Raw genomic sequence first — 20,389 nt, 5'->3', positions numbered from 1 at the left:
ATGAGGGGAAGGGGGGGCTGGGGAGGCTCCCTGCTGGAGAGGGGAGTCCCCATTACAGTCAAGGCTGGGAGGGGCCTCGGGAGCTCACCTGGCCCAGCCTTTTGTGGGACACTGAATTGTTCTTGCTGTAAAAAAAACATACTATGTGATAATACCCCCAACAGCAATGCCTGAGCCACGTTTGTAGCTGCTGTTCCATCACATGCTGGTTCTGCATCTTGTGGTGACACATGCTTTCACCTCATCTCACACTCTAGCATTGTTTTGCCACTGCTAATTAAGAGACTTGCTGGGAACTTCATGAAGCCATTGCCTATAGCCACATCTTCAGTGCAGAGCAACAGCTCTGGCACAGCAGTGTAGGAGGAGCTTCACTCCCTGCAAGGCAGAGCCAGAGCGGGCACTGCCAGCGCTGCAGGTGTAAGTGTCCTTAGGGACAACTTACACCAACAAAACACACTGACCCCCCACAGATGAAAGTAAGCGTCAACTACTGACACTTCAAGGAAGTACTGAAAAATAATTGTATTTAAAACATCCGTGCATTTGGCAACAAATAAATGGACAACTCTGTGTCTTTAATAATCAAGTTTTCTTTGCAGTAGAAACTGAAATGAAACAGTTGTTTTAAACATTTAAATCCACATTTAAAATAGTTTTTACAACCAACCTCCAACTTACATACATAAAGCTCAGTTACTCATACAAACACATCACAGTACAGAGCAGGCCCTGCGAGCTGTCTGAGTAGTGGCCAGTGCCTCCCTAGCCCAGGCTTGTGAGCAGTGAGGTAGAAGTGGCCGAGGGTGGCAGCTGCGGCCGGGGGTCAGGCACTGCTGGGGCATGGGCAGCACTCGCAGGCCTGGCTTAACTCCTGCTGCCTCGCACCTGCCTAGGAGCAGCTCTGAGGCTGCTAGAAGCTTTACTTAAGCAGCTGCCATACATGAGAAGAAATCTATTTTTAACTTAATTACAGAAGAATGCTTAAGTACCAGGCCAGTATTACAACCAGGTACAACTGAGTTAGACTATAGGCTGTCTATTAAAACCAGAGAAGTGTTCCTGAAGGATCAAGGATAGCACTAGCTCAGCATCCAAGCTGATCAATGCAGCAGCAATTTCTCCATGTCATCCGAATGTACAAGCAGCTCTCACCCGCCATCTGCTTGAAAATACTCTTTTGGCTCATAGGTGTGTATCAGGCATGAGGACACCAACCGCGGGAGCGCCATCACGGGAAAGGGGCAGCACGGTGTGAGAGCACGCCTGCCCCTGGGCCAGCGCCAGCCTCCACCAGGACTGAAGGCAGCTCTCACCTCTGGGCCTCACCGAGGAACTCCTCACGAGCCAGAACGCGTCGTCTGCACTGCCTGCGACACCACCGAGACACCAGCCGGCCTGTGTGCAAATCTTGTCAGAGTAGCCTAGAAAAAGGAGTAAGGCTGTACTAGTAACGTCTTCAATTAGCAGGGACACATTAATCTTCAGAAGAAAAAAAATATCTGGATTTCAAAGAATAAAAGGTAAGATTAAAAACCAACAACAGACAACGCTGAGGAAAACTTACACTTTTCAAACAAGTTCACTGCTGCCACAGTAACTAAGTGGACACAGGATGAGCACCCCACCTCCCACCACCCTGCTGTGGCTCTAAGATGGCGAGCAGATGCTGTAACAGACTACCAGTGAGCTAAATATTATTAAAACAAACCCAGAGTTCCTGTACACAGGCTGTTACCTGAGTTTTGGTTAAATTCAGAGTGTGACGAAGAGAGAACAGACTCGAGCTATGGGCTAGAACCAGTGGGTCTGAAGAAGTGCTGCTGACGAGGTCATCCAGCGCATCAACCTGTCGCTTCAAGCTGTGCAGGGTGCCTTCTGTTTGCTGCTTTCCTCTGAATAATACTTCTGCTTGCTTGGACATGGACTGCCGGAGCTGAGCCTAAATAAATCATTAGTTCTATTTATATCCAGCTAGTGTAATTTTCAAGACCGTATTTAAGACATCTGATGACCTTGAAGTCAACACACAAGGGATGCAATGTTAAAAGAGTCTCAAACCACAGGCAGATGGCAACGGTTTTACAAATTATTTTTAACTAGCTCGCCTCCTCCCAAGCCAGAAATAAGCCCCATTTCTATGGCCTTTATCATTCATTACATGCCTGAAGAAAGCGCAACAAGTACATTTAATGAAAGTCGGCCAGCACCTGTACTTAAGAGCGATCATGGATGCTCCCAAGCCCTAACTGGTCATATTGCAACATACCGTAGTACAATATAAATGAGGGAATTTTGCTGGAATACTCAAAACCCCAATTAATTAAAATAATTCATCTTGATGCAGCATGCAGCTGCTAGGCTTTCTTTTATTGTTGTGTCCCCCCCCACCAAACACTCTGTAGCAGTAGGGTACAGAGTGAATACACCGGAGCTGGAGCAAGATCCCCGCGCTCCTGGGTCGTTCAGATTCATTTTAGAAGGGACCCAACAGCTGTTTTAGCGCAACCAAGGAGCCACGTGCCACCTTCAGCCAATCTTCGCAGTGCTGCAGTTTTTCTCGGAGAGCCTCTCCACGCCATTGTTCATCCTTTTGGAAACAAAAGCACAACTCAGCAAGGGAGCGTTAAACCAAAGGTACCAATACCGCCATGCTCAGCTGCGGCACTAGGAGCAGCTACTTTGTGAAAGCATTTTACCATTAAGATGGCTTGCGAAAATTTCAACTTTTCTTCCGATGAGAGGAGTCTTTCTTTAGCAGCAGCAAAGGGATCAGTCTTTAAGTGATCAGATTCACAGTGCAGACTTCCCTTTACTTCAGAAGATGCTTCTGTATCTTCCAGCAGTTCTGAAGACAGGCTTGAAGATTTCAACCCCATCCTAATTTCATCTTCAGCCTCCAGGTTAAGCAGCGTTGCTGCATTCTCTGTTTCCCTTTGTCTCTTTTCCAAGTCTTCTCGAGTTTTAACCTACATCATGTAACAGTCTCACCACTCTGCCATCAGGTTACAAATGCATCATCATTCCAGAGGGACTTCCCTCTATAACTGAACAAGGCTTCTTTCAGAAGTGTCTAGATTTCAACTAGTACAATCGGAAGTCACAAAACCTCTGAACAGATGCAGCCCTAATTCTGACATTAACTTCACCTGTGAAGCCCCTCAGATGGTAACAAAGGCACTGAAGTTACCAGGACACAACTTGGTAACAAACCCATTCGTACTCTGATCTTGTGCAGTCTTCCTTGAACACTTTCCAGTTGCTAACATCATTCTCTGAAGGACCCAATTTTTAAAGGGCTTAAAAACAATTTATCAAAGGACTGGGAGCAGTCAAACAGTGTGAAATCACCTTTTAATTTAAAGCAAGTATCAAATGCTGGCTCAGGTGGGCAATAGCAAGTTGTTAAGTGCCCACGGAGTAGTTTTGAATATCGATAACACTTAGTGGTTTGCATAAATTATGACTCTAGTCATGCCAAGTTTGTATTACCAAATCTTAACCTAAACAGGAGCCAGAGTCTGAATCCTAGACTGCAGCATTGCCTAAATTGAGCTGACAGCAAACGTTACAGTGCAATTGCTGTGTAACTTGGGAGCGTCCAAATCCAATTACTCTTAATGAGTAGCTAAGACTAGCCCCTCCACGCTCAGCCCACCTCCGAAGAGCAGTCCCTTTTTGAGGCATCATTTTACTGGTCAAGAAGGGCTGATGCGTTTGAACTGACCAGAGCAGTGCCTGCAGTTCTCCCCACGTGACAGGAAGGCAGCCCTGCAGCTGGGCCACTCTGCTGTGGCCTTCAGGGTCTGAATCATGAAATAGCACTTTAGAGCTTGGCAGCCCTACACTGAGAACTCTGCACAGGGCTGACTGGCTGGGGTTGGTTTGTTCCATTTTTAAACTTGGATTACCAAACTGCCTGATCCTACTGACTGTTCGCAAAGCTTAACCTTTCCCAGATGTGGGGAAACAATAATGATAATAATAAAAAAATAAAAATCACACAATCATTTTAAGTAGGTCTGTTTCTGATTGTGATACAACAGACAGGAGGAGATTCAAAACCAGTACAATATTAAACTCGTCTGGAAGACACTGCTTTCCCTCAGCCCCCCCACGTTCAGCTACGCAGGCATACCTGGGGCTGCTGGACCTGGTCAAGGTCCTTAAGGTGCTTGGCTTGCTCATGGTGATTGCACGCTACTTGTTCAGCAGTCGTTATATCACTCTGCAAACAGCTGTTTTTATGGGTTTGATCCTAGGAAAATGCAGCAAGATTGACTTTTACCCTGAGCATCCAAGAGAATTCACATAACACAATTTCTTCAAGTTAAAAGGTAAAAACAGGCAGCGTTAAATAGGAATAACTAGACGTGTTCTGCAGTACAAGCTAGAAAAACCGAAGTTTGGTTGCTTCAAGTTCAGTCTAGTCACGAAGTTAATGCATTACTTGGTTCCTCCTAAGATAAAAATGGGTGTTCTATCATGTTGCCATTTAAAAATAACCTAAATGCCCAAACATTCTCCCCTTAGCCAGGACTTACATGCAGTTTTCTTTCCAGCTGCATACTTTGCGTTTTCATTGCTTCTTTCAGACTCAGAATTTGTTTTTCTGCTTTTTTCTTCTCTGATGCTATCTGATCTTGGAGATGGTTTAGCTCAGACTTGGAGACTTCCAGTTCTTTCTGAAGAGCCTGTATTTCGCTGTTTTTTTGTTGTAATTGTAATTCTTTTTCTGAGAGCTGATGTCCTGTAATTAACATTTTTTAACAACAATCCTGATTATCAGAAACATACGTACCCTGGCATATTTCATACACATTACAAGTTTTTCAAACACATCATCTGCTGCACAATGGTGTAAAACACTGATGCCAGGTGAGAAGGGGACAGAACACCAGCTGGCTTCAGAATTTCTGTTTTGCACAAGTCAATTTAAGGATCTAGAGTCAATCCACGTGCTGTATTAGCAACCAAGTGAGATTCACAGAAAAATGTTTGTTTCATTAGACTTAGAACACAGATGGAAACCACTGATTTGTGCGATGACTTACTGCTTTTTCTGACAGTTTCTTCAAGTGGTGCACATTGGGAATTCTCCTTTTCCAGCTTACTGAGGTCTTCTTCTGCCAGCCTTACTTTTGCTATTGTCTGCTCCAGTTTCTTCTGTTGATCTGTTAGCTCCTTTTCCAATCGTATTTTCTCATCTTTCACTTTAGCAGTATATTTTTTCAGGTTTTTTCCTTCATGCTCTGACTTTTGCTTGAGGCGATGAAGAATCTGCCAAAAAACCCCACCGCTTCAAACTGTAGCTAGTACCAACTCAATGAGAACACGATCACCAGAAAACAGTATAGAAGATAAAGCAGCATAAACTGTAAAGAATTGTAGTCTAACACTCCCTACTGACAAAAAAAGTTTTATCAGTTTTTCTTGTCCCTCACTTTTGGTACAGCTCCCTCGGTTTTTCTTTTGGGTAACACTTTGTTGAAACTGCTCAGCCGACCTAAGTTAATTTTACTACAGGAATATATGATTAAGCCCTAATTTTTATGAACAGCCGATGGGCTTTGCACAGAAATACTGTAGAAGAGAACAAAAGCTAGCGGCCAATAACGATCCACTCAAAGTCCAAAGAAAACTCCAGGATAAAACATCCTGGATTTTTTTCTGCTTGGTTTTGGAATTGTGGAATGCAGCTGGAGTTAAGCTTTGATTTCATTTGCAATCCATTATATCATTTCAGGTACTCTACATAGTGTGCTTATCTCCCAAAAGAAACCAACAGCATGGGAAGAAGTTCTCTGAACTACGTCCAGCTGCTACTATCTTGGCAGCTGACAGACCAGCATTATAGATAATGATCTGTACCAGTCCATCTCCTCACCCACATCAGCTACACCAGCAGCCCAGACACAACACTGCAGCACAGGGCCTGCCACTACGTTAGCCCTTCTTGTGCTCACTGCTGACTTTACAGCAGTTTTGTTACCAGTTCAGTATAAGATGACCCTGCCAGGGAGGAAGACGCAGTACTTTGTTGTGCTACACATTAGTTTTCACTAAAACATAACTGAATGTTGAAGCTTTTTGTTTACTGCTGTTCCTCTAAAAATGAGGCCTGATGTTTCTTAAAGCACTGGTATATTATTTGTAAACTTGCACCCAAAACTTTTTGACCTGCGTTATTTTTTAGGTCAAGAGAAAGTGAGGGAAGCTGGCAGGCTCATTACCGCTTCTTGTTCGGCTAGCTCTGTTTCTTTCTCTTCAATCTCTTCCTGGAGCTGCTGCAGTTTGTTCTCCCTCTTTTTCTGTCTCTCTTGGCAATCCTTACATTTCCTTAAATACTCTAGGATATCTTCTTTCAGGGTTGCCTGCTCTCTAACCAACTCATCCTGACGCCTTGTATTATCTTTCAAATCCTGCAATATAAAATACAAAATCGAGTGACATAACTAGTGGGTAAGAGTAACAGCTCTGGCTAAAAGGCTGGCATTTGAAAGAATGTAACTGAACACTCCAAATCACACTGAAGATCACCGTCCATTTAAGCTAGCCACCGAGTGAATTAACACAACAGGAACCATCAGATGAAGAGCCAAAAGATGCTGTTTTGTTTTGGGTTTTGTGTTGGGTTTTTTGTTTGTTTTGTTGGTGGTTGTTTTTTTTTTTTAATAAAGAAGAGTATCTTCTTCCTAAAAACAATAAACCAGGGTCTGGATTGTTTTTCTAGGAAGAAGATGAATTCAAAACTAAAAAATCCACAAAACCTGAATCTCCACCAAAGCAAACAACCAAAACCAAAGCAAAGCCACACACTCCCAATTGGCACAAATGATCTGACTATGAGAGTTGTCACAGCTGCCACGCAAACAGAAAACCCAGAAGAGAAATTTGGTTTGGTACCCACTGTAGTCCAAATCACTCCAAACTCAGCACAAACATGGCAATAAACTCACCATTGTTTATTAGCTGTGCAAGGCTCTGACGTTGAGCTAGTGTGCCTAGGTGAAAAACAGGTGATGGACTGCAACTGTTGTAATAAATGACACCCCTCGTTTCTGCGCAATGATCCTACCCACTATGTGAAAACAAGTAGGTACTTCACTAAAACTAACCTGTTCTACTAGTTGAAGCTGTTGCCTGGAGTGATCTAATTCTCCTTTCAGTGTTTCTAGTTCTTCCTTTTTTTCTAGGAAAATAATTGGCAGAGATTTTCAATCAGCAATTTGAAAAAAATTTGAAAGTTTCCATCTTTTTGACCTGTTAAGTACTTTTTTTGCCTGTAAATATCTGAACATTTGAATTTATTGGATATCTGATGTCATACAGTATAGCGTGTCTTTTAACACAATTTCTCTTAAAATGTAATACAGGTTAAACCCAAAAATTTATCTTTACCTTGAAGATCTTTCTGTACAACAATAATGCCTCCATCCAGTGACTTTTTTTGTTTGCTCAGTAGATCTACCTCCTGCTGCAGGTTTTTAACATCCAGTTCCATTTTTTCTACATTGGACAAGGCGGCTCTTCTCGCATCTTCAATAGCAGTTAAGTCTCTGTAAAATGCAAATACATATTCTTGGTTTGTTGGAAGTACTTGGTGAGGACTAGAAAACAGCTGCATTTCAGTAAAAGTTCTCTCAGCTCAAGGGGATGCTACCTAGTAGTCATAAGAGCAGGACAGCTGTCCCATTCCAAGACTTAACATTTCGCTTTTCATAACATTTCTCACTGCATTGCCATGATACAATAAATGCTGTTGCATTCATCAGCTCCATCGCTGAGTATTTTCTGTAAGCCTGCTGGAGACATGGTTAAAATAAAACCGCCACAGGATATAAGAAACAGCATACTCTGTATAATTGGGCTTCTCAAAGTTATAGCTGTATTTTTAATTAGGATAAACAGATATTCAAGGCACTTCCCAGCCCTTCTGATCTTTGCAGAAAAAAAAAACCCCACATGTTCCCCCCCCCACCTTCTGGTTTGTGAGAACTTCTTTTCCAAACTCTGACAGTCATCTTCAAGTTTTTCTTTTTCTTTATCCAAAGACTCAATATTGCTTTGCAGAGTGCGTGCTTGAGAAACCAGACGTTCGTTTTCCTCATGTTTTTTCTGTAGTAGTTGCTCCTGCCAATCTACTTCCCCTTGCTGACACTGAAATAATCTCTGAATGTTGTCCAATTTTAACTTCTCCTACAACAGAAGATATTGCGAACACCACATTTATATGGTCAAGAAGTAGAACAAGCATTAACATCTTCAGCTGCAGCAGTTTAAAACCCTTCCATTCACAGAGATCATACACAGGCTAGAGTACCCTCTGTAACTGCTGTATTGTAACAGGGATAAGTGCTTAAAGTGCCAGATTAATTTGTGTGTTTATGATGAAGGTTGGGATGAATATGAGCGTGAGGACTGTAAGATAGGGGGGTATTCTTTGTTCCATCTTGTTTAACCACCATTTCTACCCCCTCCATATGAATGGCACATCCCTTCATCACAGGGATTTTGAGAGAATGACCACTTTAAGTGCTGTGAGATGCTCAGGTAATGTAGTAAGGTGATCACTTTAACAGATCACAGTAATAGAAAGGGGTCAAGTTTATTGGCCAGTCCCTTCTTTTCCCTGTCCTTCACAGAAAGAGTAAAAAGAGAAGAGGTAAAGTCTGCTTATACACGCTTATAAAAGCTCTCTCTTAGCAAACACATTAGATTTTCTGGAACTGCACAACTGCGTAAAGCAGGGCTATCCGGGACTAACTTAACAATCCTGTAGCTACCTCGAGACTGCCAAAGGGATGCTGCTGATCCCTCTGCCCTCTGGCAGCAAAGCCGAATGTCTGTCTGTATTCATCAAAAAGAGACTAGCTGACATAGCTTTTTCATGGTAGAGAAGATCATCCAGCTGAGTTAGAAAACTGTCTTCCATACTTACTGTTTGCAAGGAAGAACACAGAATCCAGATAAAAAAAAAAAAAAAAAAAAAGACAGACTCTGGAAGCTAATGCTAAGAAAACAGTATTCATGGTTCTACAGCCACAGAAGAGCCTTCTGTCTTTTTGCCCTCTCTCCCTTACAGGCACCAAAAAAGTCCCATTATTTTAAAAGGCCTAAGCAGACTTAAGACTTTGCTGGATAAGCTGAAATCAGAATAGAAACTGATTTGAAAGTGTAGAGACTCTGCTACCCAGATCTGAACAGAACCACAGAACATGCAGATCTATTTTTCCAGTTACTGTATTAGCTACAGAAGAAATACTTACTTCTAGAACTGCAGCCTGAGTCTTTTCTAGCTCATTGACCTTTTGGGCATGTTGTAGTTTCAAACCTTGAAGTTCATTATTTTCAAGCTCCAGCATTTCCAGAACATGTTTCAGTTCTAGTAAGGTGAAATAAACAAAACATTACTACAAGCACCTCAAATATATTCTGTCTGCAAAAAAAAGTCACCAAGGAAAATTAAAAGACACTATACTGATATCACCCTTGTAAAAACTCTTCACGTTTTCAACCGCTGTGTGAGACACACCAGGTATTATGTCCTGTTCTACCAGCAAGTTTTGCAGGTCCCTAGGTACCCTGCTCTTCCGGCTCCCTGGAGAGTTAGTCTGGGACAGAATATCTGACTGATAAACAGTGAAATAAGGCATTTCAGATAAAGTACAGAAGTTGCAAACTGCCACTGCTTATACTTCCCACAGTCTGACAGGATGTTAACTGTCTCAAAGGAGGTTCCTCCATTTCCCCACACACCCTGATGTTTAATTCTGCTGTGAATGCAGCACAATTAGCTAATGTCTCCTAACCACACAGTGCTCAAGTGTGAGCTTAACAGATCAGTCCGGGCAATGGATTCGTTCACATTTCTCTCCGGCATGAAAAACCCCCACCCCAAACACAAAGCAGCACAGAGCACTGCCTCAAATTAAGCAAAGGGTATCTGTCAGCTCTATATAAGCTACAAGAATTACAGGGAACTCTCCCTGCAGTTGTTCACAATATTTTAAAAGGACTGAGGAACAGAAGACTGCAGCAATGTACAGCTAAGAGCTCTGACTGTATTTCTTTCCAATCTGCACAAAATGCTATCTAGTAAAACCAGGGACATACCTATCTTATGCTTGGTAATTTGCCCAAGTATTCCTTGAAGATTTTCTTCCTCTTTTCCAATATCCTTCTTTATGAAGGAAAGCTGTGTTCTTTTCTCATTGATCTGGACATGCAGTTCTTTCCTCTCATTATTAAGTTCTTCCAGAAGTAGTTTTATTTCCTGTGGAAATGTATCAGTGTTAATTATTTGCCATTTTAAAGGAAGTTTTCCTTTAAATAGAAGTTGTAATTATTTATGAAATTTATAAAGTCTGCCACCGATGTTCTGGTAAATTTAATCCCAGAGTTTATAGTTACAATTAATGGTGTAAAACAAAAAATACCAAATATTTAGGTTAAAGTCTTGCTTGCTGACAATTAGTAGTAATCTTGTAAAAACTTTGATCTACAAGTCTGACTGTAACGCCATCATTCAAGTGAATTAACAGGTAGGCCTTAAAACAAAGTCAGACAAGAAGCCCCAGTAAGAAACCCACAAAATATAATTAACCTCGATACTTTGTCTTTATTTCAGAAAGCAAGCACAGGATGCTTTTTAAGTAAATGTGGATGGAGACAGAGAGCTGACTTATGCCAGCTTTGTTGTGTTTCCCGCACACTGATCAGACTGATTTGCTTCAGCAGCTTGTCTCAGCAACAGCAAGTCATTCAGAGACTTTTATTTAATGTAATTTTGTTCTCAAGGGACCAATTCTGTAAGTATTACTGTAACTGGTGAGTTCTACTTCTTATTTGTGTATCTGGACCAAACGCTTAGTCATCCAAAACTGTAAATTTGCTTGTTCTATTTTTCAGTGGGTTTTGGAAGGTCATAGAAAGCAAAACTGATTCTGTGGAAACTTTATGGGATGTTTTTGATACTTCTGTTCTCTTCCTGTTCTCCAGAGACAGAACAAATTGAAAACTCATTTGGAAAAGTTACTCTTATTTGGTGTAGTTTTTCATTTGCTTCAGTCTCTTCATCTTGAATTGCTCCCCTGAGGTCACCTTTCTTCTGAGAAATACAGTTTTCAAGGACATGGAGCTCTTCTCTCCCTTGATTTAACTGTTGCTCCAGAAACAAGAACTCTTGTTGGTGAGTAGTAATCTACAATGTAGAAATTTAACAGAAGAAGCATCTGAAGGCTTTTACTTTTGTAGCTACACACATGCACAAGTGCAGTACACTGTTCCCTGTCAAGAGATTTACTTGAACTGCATAATGTGTAAGGATCCCATCAAAGCAATTAAGTTTTATTTGCTCAACCTGTATAATAAAGCCAATACTAAACACTAAGTTCTGATCTGGGCAGTGCAGTCCTGTACCTCAGAAAACTAAGTTTTTTACTCTGAAATTTAGTAAAGATTGTCATAGAGAACTCTGGAGTAGCATTATGCAGGAATGCCAGAGATTGGTATCATACTTCTAAATTACAAGACAAAACAAGGACACTTACAATTACCAACATTAAAACAGTCTTAAAAATTAAGTTCTTCAGTCAGACAAGGCAATTCAGAATCAAAGATTTCTCAGCTTTCAGTTACATCAAACCCAACAAAATGAGTAGTCCAGAGTTAGTAAGATAAGCCTTACCTGGTTTCTCAATCTTTCAAGTTCGGTTTTCTTGCCCTGAAAAAGGCTTTCTATTTCTCCAAGGATTTGGAGGTGATGTTCTTCATTACCTTCTGCAACTTGAATATCTCCTTGAAGCTTCTGAAGACTGACAGTGAAGATAAAACACAACTCAGAAGAAACAAGAACACCTTAGGAAGTAACTTATTGGATGAGGACATCTTTATTTTGTCTAATATAGCTTATGGTAAATTAAAAATACTTCACCTTTCAGTTAGCACTTCTATCTCCTGGTTTAATGACTGGAACTCAGAGTCTCTTGCCGCCACCATTTGGTCCATTTCCTTCAACATACCTTCTTGTTCCCTCTTACGCTGTTCTAAATTCCTTTTATCTGCCTGTAATAACCTGAAGAAGCATTTATGCCTTTTCATATTAACATTTTAACAGCTCTCCCTCTCCAAAAGCACTATCTTTGTATTTGAAAGCATCTTGTTCTCCTCTCCCCATTTCATACAAACTCACAAGAACAGCGTACCTTAATTGCTGATCTGCTCTCACAAGTTTAAGGGCCATTTTCCGAGCCCTTCGCTCTAGCTCCTTTGCTTTAGTTTCAGTACGGGACAGACTCTTTTGGGCATAATTGTACTTCTGAACAGCATCTTTAGTCTAGAGCAAAAATTAAAGATTATTAAGACAATACATTCCCATCTTATACTTCCCACATCCATAACCTGTAGGTTTGCCGTCTACAGATAACCTCCTTCTTGCTAGAATATTCCATTTGAGCTTTCTCCCTCTCTATACCATGAAGCAGAACCTTTTCTCCTCTCTTGTCCGCAGCGGAAAATCTTGCTTCTCTTTGGCAAGGACTGAAACATTTTCTTTCAGCACAAGTTATCCCACAACTTATTTTCATATAGAAACATTCTGAGAGGCTTCAGGTTATCCAAGCGAAAAAGCATTTAAACAAAAATCCTTTGCTTAAAACAACCTTAATGCAAAAGACAAATTCTTTCTGTGCTTAAGAGTTAGGGTTTTACTTACTTTCCCCCGCATGCTCTCAAGTTCCACTTCAGCTTCTGAAAGTAGCCTATCTGCCTCTCTGAGCTCTGCTCGTCGTTTCAGTAGAGTCTTCTCTATACACTCAATTTCGCCTGCAATATCTTCATGATGTTTAAGAGACTTTTCTAGTTGAAGTTCTGCAATAATGTTGTCACTATACCCTTCAATAACGTCCCTAAAAGGTCAGGAAGGAAGACATGGAATTAAAATACAAAATGCCAGAGGCCCAGAGCCTCTTGAAGTTCTAGTCCATTTACATCAACTGTCAAAACTGACTTTTATTAGAAAAAAAGTGTTAGGCATTTCCACATGCTCACTTTAAATGCATTCTAGTGCAAGGTCCTTACTTGCATTTGTTCCGTTTTTGAGCTGCTTGCTGTTGCTCTGCTACTTCATGTTCCAACTCTTCTCTCTCAAGCAGAAGTTCTTCAATGTTTCGTTGCAATTTTTCCACTTTTTTGCATTTATGCTCAGCTGCCTCTGGCCATCTATCTTTGTATTGCTGAGACTTTAAGTAATACACAGTGTCTTCTAGCCTCAAGACTTCACTCTCCTACATACAAGAAATACAAAACCAACTAAACACACACACAAAGAATAAAAATCAAGACCTATTTTCTATTTCACTTCTCCTGAAACAAATGAGCAGGTACTGATAGCAAACATCAAACTATTAGCATTGAAGGTAGAGCATTCTTATCACCAAGCTTGCTCAGATCCAGAACCTTCCTAGCAGGGACTTTTTTTCCTAAAAAACTGACCTAATCTGTGAAAATGAGGTTTTGCTTTTTTGCCACCCCCTGGCCCCCCTTTTTTTGGGGGGGCAAAGCATACATTAACATGTTCCCAATCCATTCTTAAGTCAGTTGCCTATGGTTAACCCTGCAGCTTACAGCTCTGTATCTTACCAAATCATGATGTTCAGGCACATTGCAGTGAAGCACTCCAACAGGAATGAGTGGAACAGTGAAGTTTGGAGGAAGAGGGCCATAAACAACTTGGGCTCCCACAGGAGGTGGGCCATAGATAACAGATCCAGGAGCAACTGAATCTCCACCTGCAGGAGGAGGCCCATAAACCACAGTTCCCTGAGGTACAGGAGCACCATCTGGAAGAACTGTGTAAATAACTGTACCAGGTGGTGGCACAAAGGGAGGGTCTTTGTGATCATGAGTTTCTTCATTTCCTTCACCATCTTCTTTTGCCCTCCTATCTTTAAAAAAACCAATAAATATATTTTAAAATCACTTATTCATTAAAAGACATTCTTCAAAGGCACATTTCAAATACTATGTGATGTACAAAAACCTAATAAATGCTGCTTAAACTGAATAACAAGTTCAACAGTAATAAATATGTATAATTCACTCATGCACATAAAAAAAAAATTCACTATGAACTCTTAAGCAAGCCCACCTTCAGTATGCTCCTAAACATTCGGAGACCACGAGAATGACGTACCTTTACCAGAATTTCTTTTGTGCAACCTCTTTCTGACTGGTGAGTAAACCCAACATCCTCCTTGATCGGGCAAGTCTTCCTTCCTGCACTGCCTGTCCTGACCACCCCCTCCTCTGAGTATGAATGGGCCAGAACATCGTAAACAAACTCCAGAATCTTTTGTGCTGCCGGAAGCTGGAGTTGAAGCCTAAAGAAAAAAAATCCATAGATATTGATCTAAAAATAAAAAAATCATGTAAAATAATTATCTGTTGTAGACATTCTAAAGCACTGATTTTTCCCCCCCCAAGAACGGGCTATACATACTCTGCTTTCTCTCACTTCCAAGCATGATGCTGCTTCAAAGGTGAACACTAAATATATTTTACCAATATTTATCTTAAATTCAGACAAATGCTGTTTTGCAAGAAATGTTTGCCTGCGACATCCCCTTTTAACTTTTACGCAAATGAATTTACAGCACTACACTGTGAATAACAGTCTCCAAATTTTGCATGCACTAGATTCCTATTATTACACAGTAACAGACTTTATCAGGGAACGTTTGCATATGTGTGGTTTCCGTATTTCTCTTACATGCCAGCTAGTACTTTTTCCTTAAGCTTCTCCCAGACCTAGCATGTTTATAATGGACTTTCCCATATCAAATTGCTTTCCACATAATAGAACTTTTATTTCTGACCTGTGAGGATGGCATGTAATACCAGTATCCCCTTCTTTTCAATGGATCTGCTATACTTGTGATATAATCATTCTGGTATGAAAGCACATTTTTGAGCGCTGCAATTTCATCTTGTAAGTTGTCAATTTCATTTTTGCTACCTGTAGATTAATCATAGTTTTACATGCTTATAAGGCAAATAATTAAGTCATAAATGCTGCATTCAGCTTTTCCCTCATTGTTATCCTGTTAAGCTGAAACAATATTAAAAAAAATTAATTGCCAGGGAAACAAACTAAACGTTACTATATAGTGATGTAGATATACACTGGCCCTTGCAAGTTTGTCACTTTAGGACTGTAGAAACAAAAGTTCACATACAGGTAACTGATGCTCTTTTCTCTGGTTAAACCACACCACCTTACATGGAGAACTCTGACAATGTTCCAGAGCAGTAGAAACAGAATGCACAGCACAATTACTGTTTTCTAAATAGTTGTAAAATGTCTTGTTAATACAAACTAATGAAAAATAACACACTGCCACTCTGATTTTCAAACTGATCAAAAACTTAATTAAATTTCCAAAGATCACGTGCCATGTCAACTGGCAAAGCCAGAAACCTAGACATGCTAGTGCCACTGGCTGGTCCTTAACTATCCATAGCCTCCCTTCTTCGTATTTCAAAAGCAAAGACTCATACACTTCACGTAACTGCACTGTGTCTTGCTGTTTGCTTAATACACATAGATACAGAGAAGCCACTGAAGCACAGTGATTGAAAGACAGAACGTATGCTGTGTAGAACTGTACTGGAAGGTATTCTGAGCAGTTTATTCTCCTAGAATAAACTTGCAGAGCTCTGAACAGCTTCTCAGATCAAACAGCAAGAAATACCGCGAGGAAAGTGAAGTCTTCTGCATCTGTGCTTATCTGCAAGAACTGGAGAGAAAAGATTACCTGTCCTGGTATTATCCAACAACCGTCTTAAACGGTCAATTTCTGCCTTTTGTTGCTCCATAGCTTCATTTAATTTATGAGTTTCAAACTTCTGAGTGCCTGATACAACAGTCTCCTCACCAGCTTTCTCCATTTCACGCTGAAGATATTTAAAATACATAGTTTAAATCAAAGCAAATTCAATTTAAATTACACTGCGCTAAAACTTATTTAAACTTTCCCATCCACCCCTACAAAAATACTCATTCAGCAAAATGCATGTACCACTTTGATGCAACAAAATTGTTCTTCCCATCCCGTCCTATGACTGAGGTTTACAGACATAGCCACGTAAAGGCATTCAAGTGAACATGTGATAGTTTTCCTTAAAAGTCTGCTACTCCAGTCAGATTTTAATTCTGTTCTTTGGCAGACATCAGGGAGGGGAAGAACACTGTGACAGGAAACCTTGAGGAAGGGCAGGGCAGGCACCTCTAAATACGGCATTTTCAGAAACTCACTGAATATATCTATTTTATCCTACTCATAATATAGAGCAAACATCACTCCAACCTACTTGTTCTTCATTTTCTTTGAGGAGATGTTGTAACAATTCTATTTCTGCTTCTGCTCTGGCAAGATCCTGAGCTGCACGAGCTGCCTCAGCACAGAATTCTTTGGTTTCCTCAATCTCCTAAAATTGAAATTTTAGTTTGAGCTTCAGTTTGCAATGCCACTCCACAAACTTGCAGCTGTCTCATGCAGCTTTCTGAAAAGCTGACTGATGATAAGTATCACAACCTGTCTTTTCTAGAATTCCAGAAATCGGTGATGTAAAATCATGTTTCTCCTTTAACTTTATAGTATGTCTACAGAGATGTTAGTATGTAGCCAAAAATGGTTCCCAGTTTTAAAACTTGAAGTTTAAGCACAAACTTCCATCATCCTTTCTTTTGCTTTTCTGTCTTACATAATGTATTCATGTTGACTTTCAGTTAATAGATTAAACTTGCCTCTCCCTCATCTTCTAACATACAGCAAGAACACCTGTCCACACCCAAATTTATGCAAGCAATCATCTACTGTATTTCAAGATGAGACTCCATCTGAAGCAAGAGCTCCTGTGCAGCAAGACAACTCAAAATAAAGCTCTGAAGCTGAATTTAAAACACAACACTAGGACTGCTACCATTCTGATAGCATTAGAAAGCACTACTTGTATACAAGCAATTAATTATCAATGTTGATTTACCTCAGCTCGCTCCTGATTAATTTTGAGAACAGTCCCATGAAGAGCCTTTAGCTGATTTTTAGCAACAGAGAGCTCTGTGGCTGCCAGTTTATCTGAAGTGCTGACTGCTCTCTTTAATTCCTTCAATTCTTTATGCAGACTGACAAATTGCATTTGTGCCCTGGCATCTTCTATTTTTTTCTGAAACCAGGAAAACAACAGGTTTTATACGTTTTAAGTAAAAAGCAGCATGGAAAAAAGGCTTTCTCTTGGTACGACTTCCCCCCCTGCCCTCCGCCAATTTGTATTATATGCACAGAAGCAAAGCAGGAAAAAAAAACCTAAAGCAAGGACAACCAATAAAATCCAAGGGAAAACCCCCCCCACATTATTTAACCTTTGTGTTCCTTCCTGTATTTGATCTATCCTAGAAAGCAAAATAATTCATAAGTTACTGAATCTTGTTTTCCTGAGCAATCAAACAGTGCATGAACTTGTCCTTAGCCATTCCTACCATTTTTTCTAACTCTTCCAGTTGAGCAAGCATTGTCTTTTTCTCTTCATCTGCCTTTTGGAGCTGTTGATAAGCAAGGCCCTGAATTTCTTCCATGCTCTTTATTTTTTCACGTAATTGTTGAGTTTCATTCTTTAACTGATGGACCTTGTTCTTATTCTGCGCGTTTGCAACTTTAACCTACAAGTGAAGTAAGACAGAATGAGTAGCCAGATTTTTTTTTTTCCCCCCAATAAAAAGCCATGCTATTTTAATTATTTAAAGAAACAAATTTTCAGGAAATGCAGTTACCAGCATACTTTGTACCAAAAGAAAAAGGGAAAAACCTGTTTTGCCACTGTAACCATTTACATTTTAAAAGTGCTCAAGTTATTTTGGCAGTGGTATGTATAGTGTTCTATTAAGAATATTGATGGCTGTATTTTTCTACCTATAATTGAACTCCTTGTTGTCTGAGACTTACTGAGTCTAATGTCTAATTCACCAAATAATCACGCAAAAATCATAAATACTATTAATAAAAAAATAAAATCAGATTCCAGTTACATGAACACCAAAAAGTGGGTCTCTCCTTGTTATTACACAGCTAAAAAACTGCTTGTGCATTAAAATGTCCACATTAAACCCTTCTCCAAGAAACATTTTTTGCAAACTTTATATAACAAAAGCCAACAAAAGGAGCGTATGTCCTGTCAGATACCCAATTTTAAACAATCTTAAGTACAAGAGAGTGTTTTAAGTTTTTCTGTCTTAAAAAAACCCTTTAAGCCTACAAAGGCTGCGATAACACAAAAGCAAGCAAGAAGAGCTGATAAATTTCACTACTTTAACAAGAATTTTACAGTATACACAGCATGAAGTGGTCATTTATTTGTTTTCCCTCTTCAGAAGCTTCTGCCTGGTTATACAGTTTCTTTATCATGAAAATTACAACATGACATACATTTGTGCACAACACGAATCTAGTTTAGTATTCTTTCTAATCACAAGTAACGTGTTGCATCCTCCTCTGATGCAAGTTGTCAAATTTATTTCTAACAAGCAAATGTGTTAGTCTATCTTCAGTAAAATTACACTCCTCTGCAAGATGGGAGGGTAGCAAAGCTACATCCGTAGTGAAACTTGATCCTTCAGCTGCAAGTTACATTTTTTAGACCAAGGTGAAAGTCTTACTCTTGGTTTTGTTGTTTTGATACGTGCCTGTCGATATTTCTCCTGTATTTCTTCCAGTTTTTCCTGCTGGGATACCATTTCTTCCTGCAATTGTCTCTGTCTAGCCCATGCTTTCTCTTTTTCCCTCTGAGCATCAGCAAGGATGTCATTAAATTCTTTCTGCAGATTTACAAGGCTTTTCCCTAAAACATCAGCTGAATTCTGACATCTGAAAGAGAAACAATCCAGGTTCCAAGACAAAAAACAGCAATTTTAAATTGTGATACCTGAGAGTGAAATAATGAAGCCTAATACAATAGTAAAAGTTCAAGACATCCAAAGTAAATTAATTCAGGTGTGCAGCACTAAACATGTTACACTGCACAGACAGACCTCCATCCTGGCTCAACTTCCCCCAAAGAGGGGAAAGATGTTTTCCCTGTTCCTTGCAGTGAAACCCAAGAGGCCTGTGCATTTCCCTCAGTAATATAATTACTGAGCTCAGGTGACATTCTCTTAAAAACCACAGGGTGCTGAAGTTCATGGCTGAACTGCTCCAAGTTGCACTCAGTAGGATGTGGCATACATACCTTGTTGCTCTCGTTGAATCATTCAGGTTTGAAAAGACCCGACGTAACCGTTAACACAGCACTGCCAAGTCCACCACTAAACCATGTCCCAAAGCACCATGTCTATGCAACTTTTAAATACGTCCAGGGCTGGCGACTCCACCACTTCCTTAGGCAGCCCGTTCCAATGCTTGACAACCTTTTCGGTGAAGGAATTGTTCCTAATACCCAATCTAAACCTCCCCCCTAAGCAACTTGAGGCCATTTCCTCCTGTCTTATTGCTTGTTACTTGGAAAAGACCAACACCCACCTCGCCACAACATCCCTTCAGGTACCTGTAGAGAGCAAGGTGGTCAGCCTCCTTTTCTCCAGGTTAAACAACCCCTGTTCCCTTAGCTGCTCCTCATCAGACTTGCACTCCAGACCCCTCATCAGTTTTGTTGCCCTTCTCTGGACATGCTCCAGCACCTCAGTGTCTGTCTTGTAGTGAGGGGTCCAAAACTGAACACGGTATTTGAGGTCCGGCCTCACCCATGCTGAGTACCAGGGCACGATCACTACCATTTCACATGAACAAATCTAAAACTATTCTATTTTACTCACGTAATCTCTCCAACTCCTGTCTGAAGCTTTTGCTTGAGCTCATTTATACGAGCTAAGACTTCTTCAGGATGAATTAAGTTACCAACCACATGGTTTAGCTGATTCTGAATATCTTTAAGCTGTTGTTTCAAGAGATTGTTGTCTCCCTAAGAAAAAACAGATAAAATCCACACAACTAAGTATACAAATGCACAAACGATAAAAGCTAGAATTTTTAATACTTAGATCTGTTTTGGTGGTTTTGTTGTTGATGTTGGGTTTTTCAGGGCTTGGGGGGTTGTTGGTTTTCTTTTTCTGTCTTAAATACAGTCCAGACTTTCCCCCCTGCCCCCCGACGTGGCCTGAACCAGTATCAACGACAAAACAAGAACACCCCAAACAGTCTTTGCCTTTCAGTTTCCTTTATATGTTGAAAAATACTTCAATGTCAGTTCAAAAACAATCTTATCCTTTCCTTAAACTAAGGAAGTACTGCCTTTACGTAAGAAAAGCCCAGTGATGCACAGAAGCCTATCACACTGTCTA

General features: G+C 40.3%; 1 protein-coding gene across 8 annotated transcripts in view; it reads right to left on the bottom strand.

Annotated features, from left to right (window-relative positions):
* Nucleotides 1-557: 557 nt before the first annotated feature.
* CNTRL (centriolin) overlaps nucleotides 558-20,389 on the bottom strand; it is a 36,860-nt gene continuing 17,028 nt past the window's right edge. For 5 of the 8 annotated variants that reach the window (XM_055807084.1, XM_055807087.1, XM_055807097.1 and 2 more), the window contains 28 exons: nucleotides 19,865-20,010; nucleotides 18,713-18,920; nucleotides 17,540-17,719; nucleotides 17,047-17,226; nucleotides 16,372-16,488; nucleotides 15,816-15,954; nucleotides 14,877-15,016; nucleotides 14,195-14,381; nucleotides 13,642-13,946; nucleotides 13,081-13,286; nucleotides 12,716-12,908; nucleotides 12,207-12,337; nucleotides 11,936-12,076; nucleotides 11,690-11,816; nucleotides 11,039-11,203; nucleotides 10,117-10,276; nucleotides 9,270-9,385; nucleotides 7,982-8,199; nucleotides 7,402-7,559; nucleotides 7,119-7,192; nucleotides 6,234-6,422; nucleotides 5,055-5,280; nucleotides 4,545-4,750; nucleotides 4,139-4,258; nucleotides 2,700-2,969; nucleotides 2,528-2,590; nucleotides 1,739-1,942; nucleotides 558-1,424 (listed from right to left, as the gene is read on the bottom strand). In XM_055807084.1, coding sequence (XP_055663059.1) covers nucleotides 1,341-1,424; nucleotides 1,739-1,942; nucleotides 2,528-2,590; nucleotides 2,700-2,969; nucleotides 4,139-4,258; nucleotides 4,545-4,750; nucleotides 5,055-5,280; nucleotides 6,234-6,422; nucleotides 7,119-7,192; nucleotides 7,402-7,559; nucleotides 7,982-8,199; nucleotides 9,270-9,385; nucleotides 10,117-10,276; nucleotides 11,039-11,203; nucleotides 11,690-11,816; nucleotides 11,936-12,076; nucleotides 12,207-12,337; nucleotides 12,716-12,908; nucleotides 13,081-13,286; nucleotides 13,642-13,946; nucleotides 14,195-14,381; nucleotides 14,877-15,016; nucleotides 15,816-15,954; nucleotides 16,372-16,488; nucleotides 17,047-17,226; nucleotides 17,540-17,719; nucleotides 18,713-18,920; nucleotides 19,865-20,010 — 4,653 coding nt within the window. In that variant the 3' untranslated portion in view covers nucleotides 558-1,340. Of the gene's footprint in view, nucleotides 1,425-1,738; nucleotides 1,943-2,527; nucleotides 2,591-2,699; nucleotides 2,970-4,138; nucleotides 4,259-4,544; nucleotides 4,751-5,054; nucleotides 5,281-6,233; nucleotides 6,423-7,118; nucleotides 7,193-7,401; nucleotides 7,560-7,981; nucleotides 8,200-9,269; nucleotides 9,386-10,116; nucleotides 10,277-11,038; nucleotides 11,204-11,689; nucleotides 11,817-11,935; nucleotides 12,077-12,206; nucleotides 12,338-12,715; nucleotides 12,909-13,080; nucleotides 13,287-13,641; nucleotides 13,947-14,194; nucleotides 14,382-14,876; nucleotides 15,017-15,815; nucleotides 15,955-16,371; nucleotides 16,489-17,046; nucleotides 17,227-17,539; nucleotides 17,720-18,712; nucleotides 18,921-19,864; nucleotides 20,011-20,389 lie in introns of those variants that run through there. The other 3 variants (XM_055807091.1, XM_055807112.1, XM_055807122.1) reach the window with 3 other exon arrangements.

The sequence above is a fragment of the Falco peregrinus genome, chromosome 1 (assembly GCF_023634155.1).
Source record: "Falco peregrinus isolate bFalPer1 chromosome 1, bFalPer1.pri, whole genome shotgun sequence".
Classification (NCBI taxonomy): Eukaryota; Metazoa; Chordata; class Aves; order Falconiformes; family Falconidae; genus Falco; species Falco peregrinus.
The sequence above is the reverse complement of the archived record's forward strand: the minus strand, read 5'-3'. Positions and strand labels throughout refer to the sequence as shown.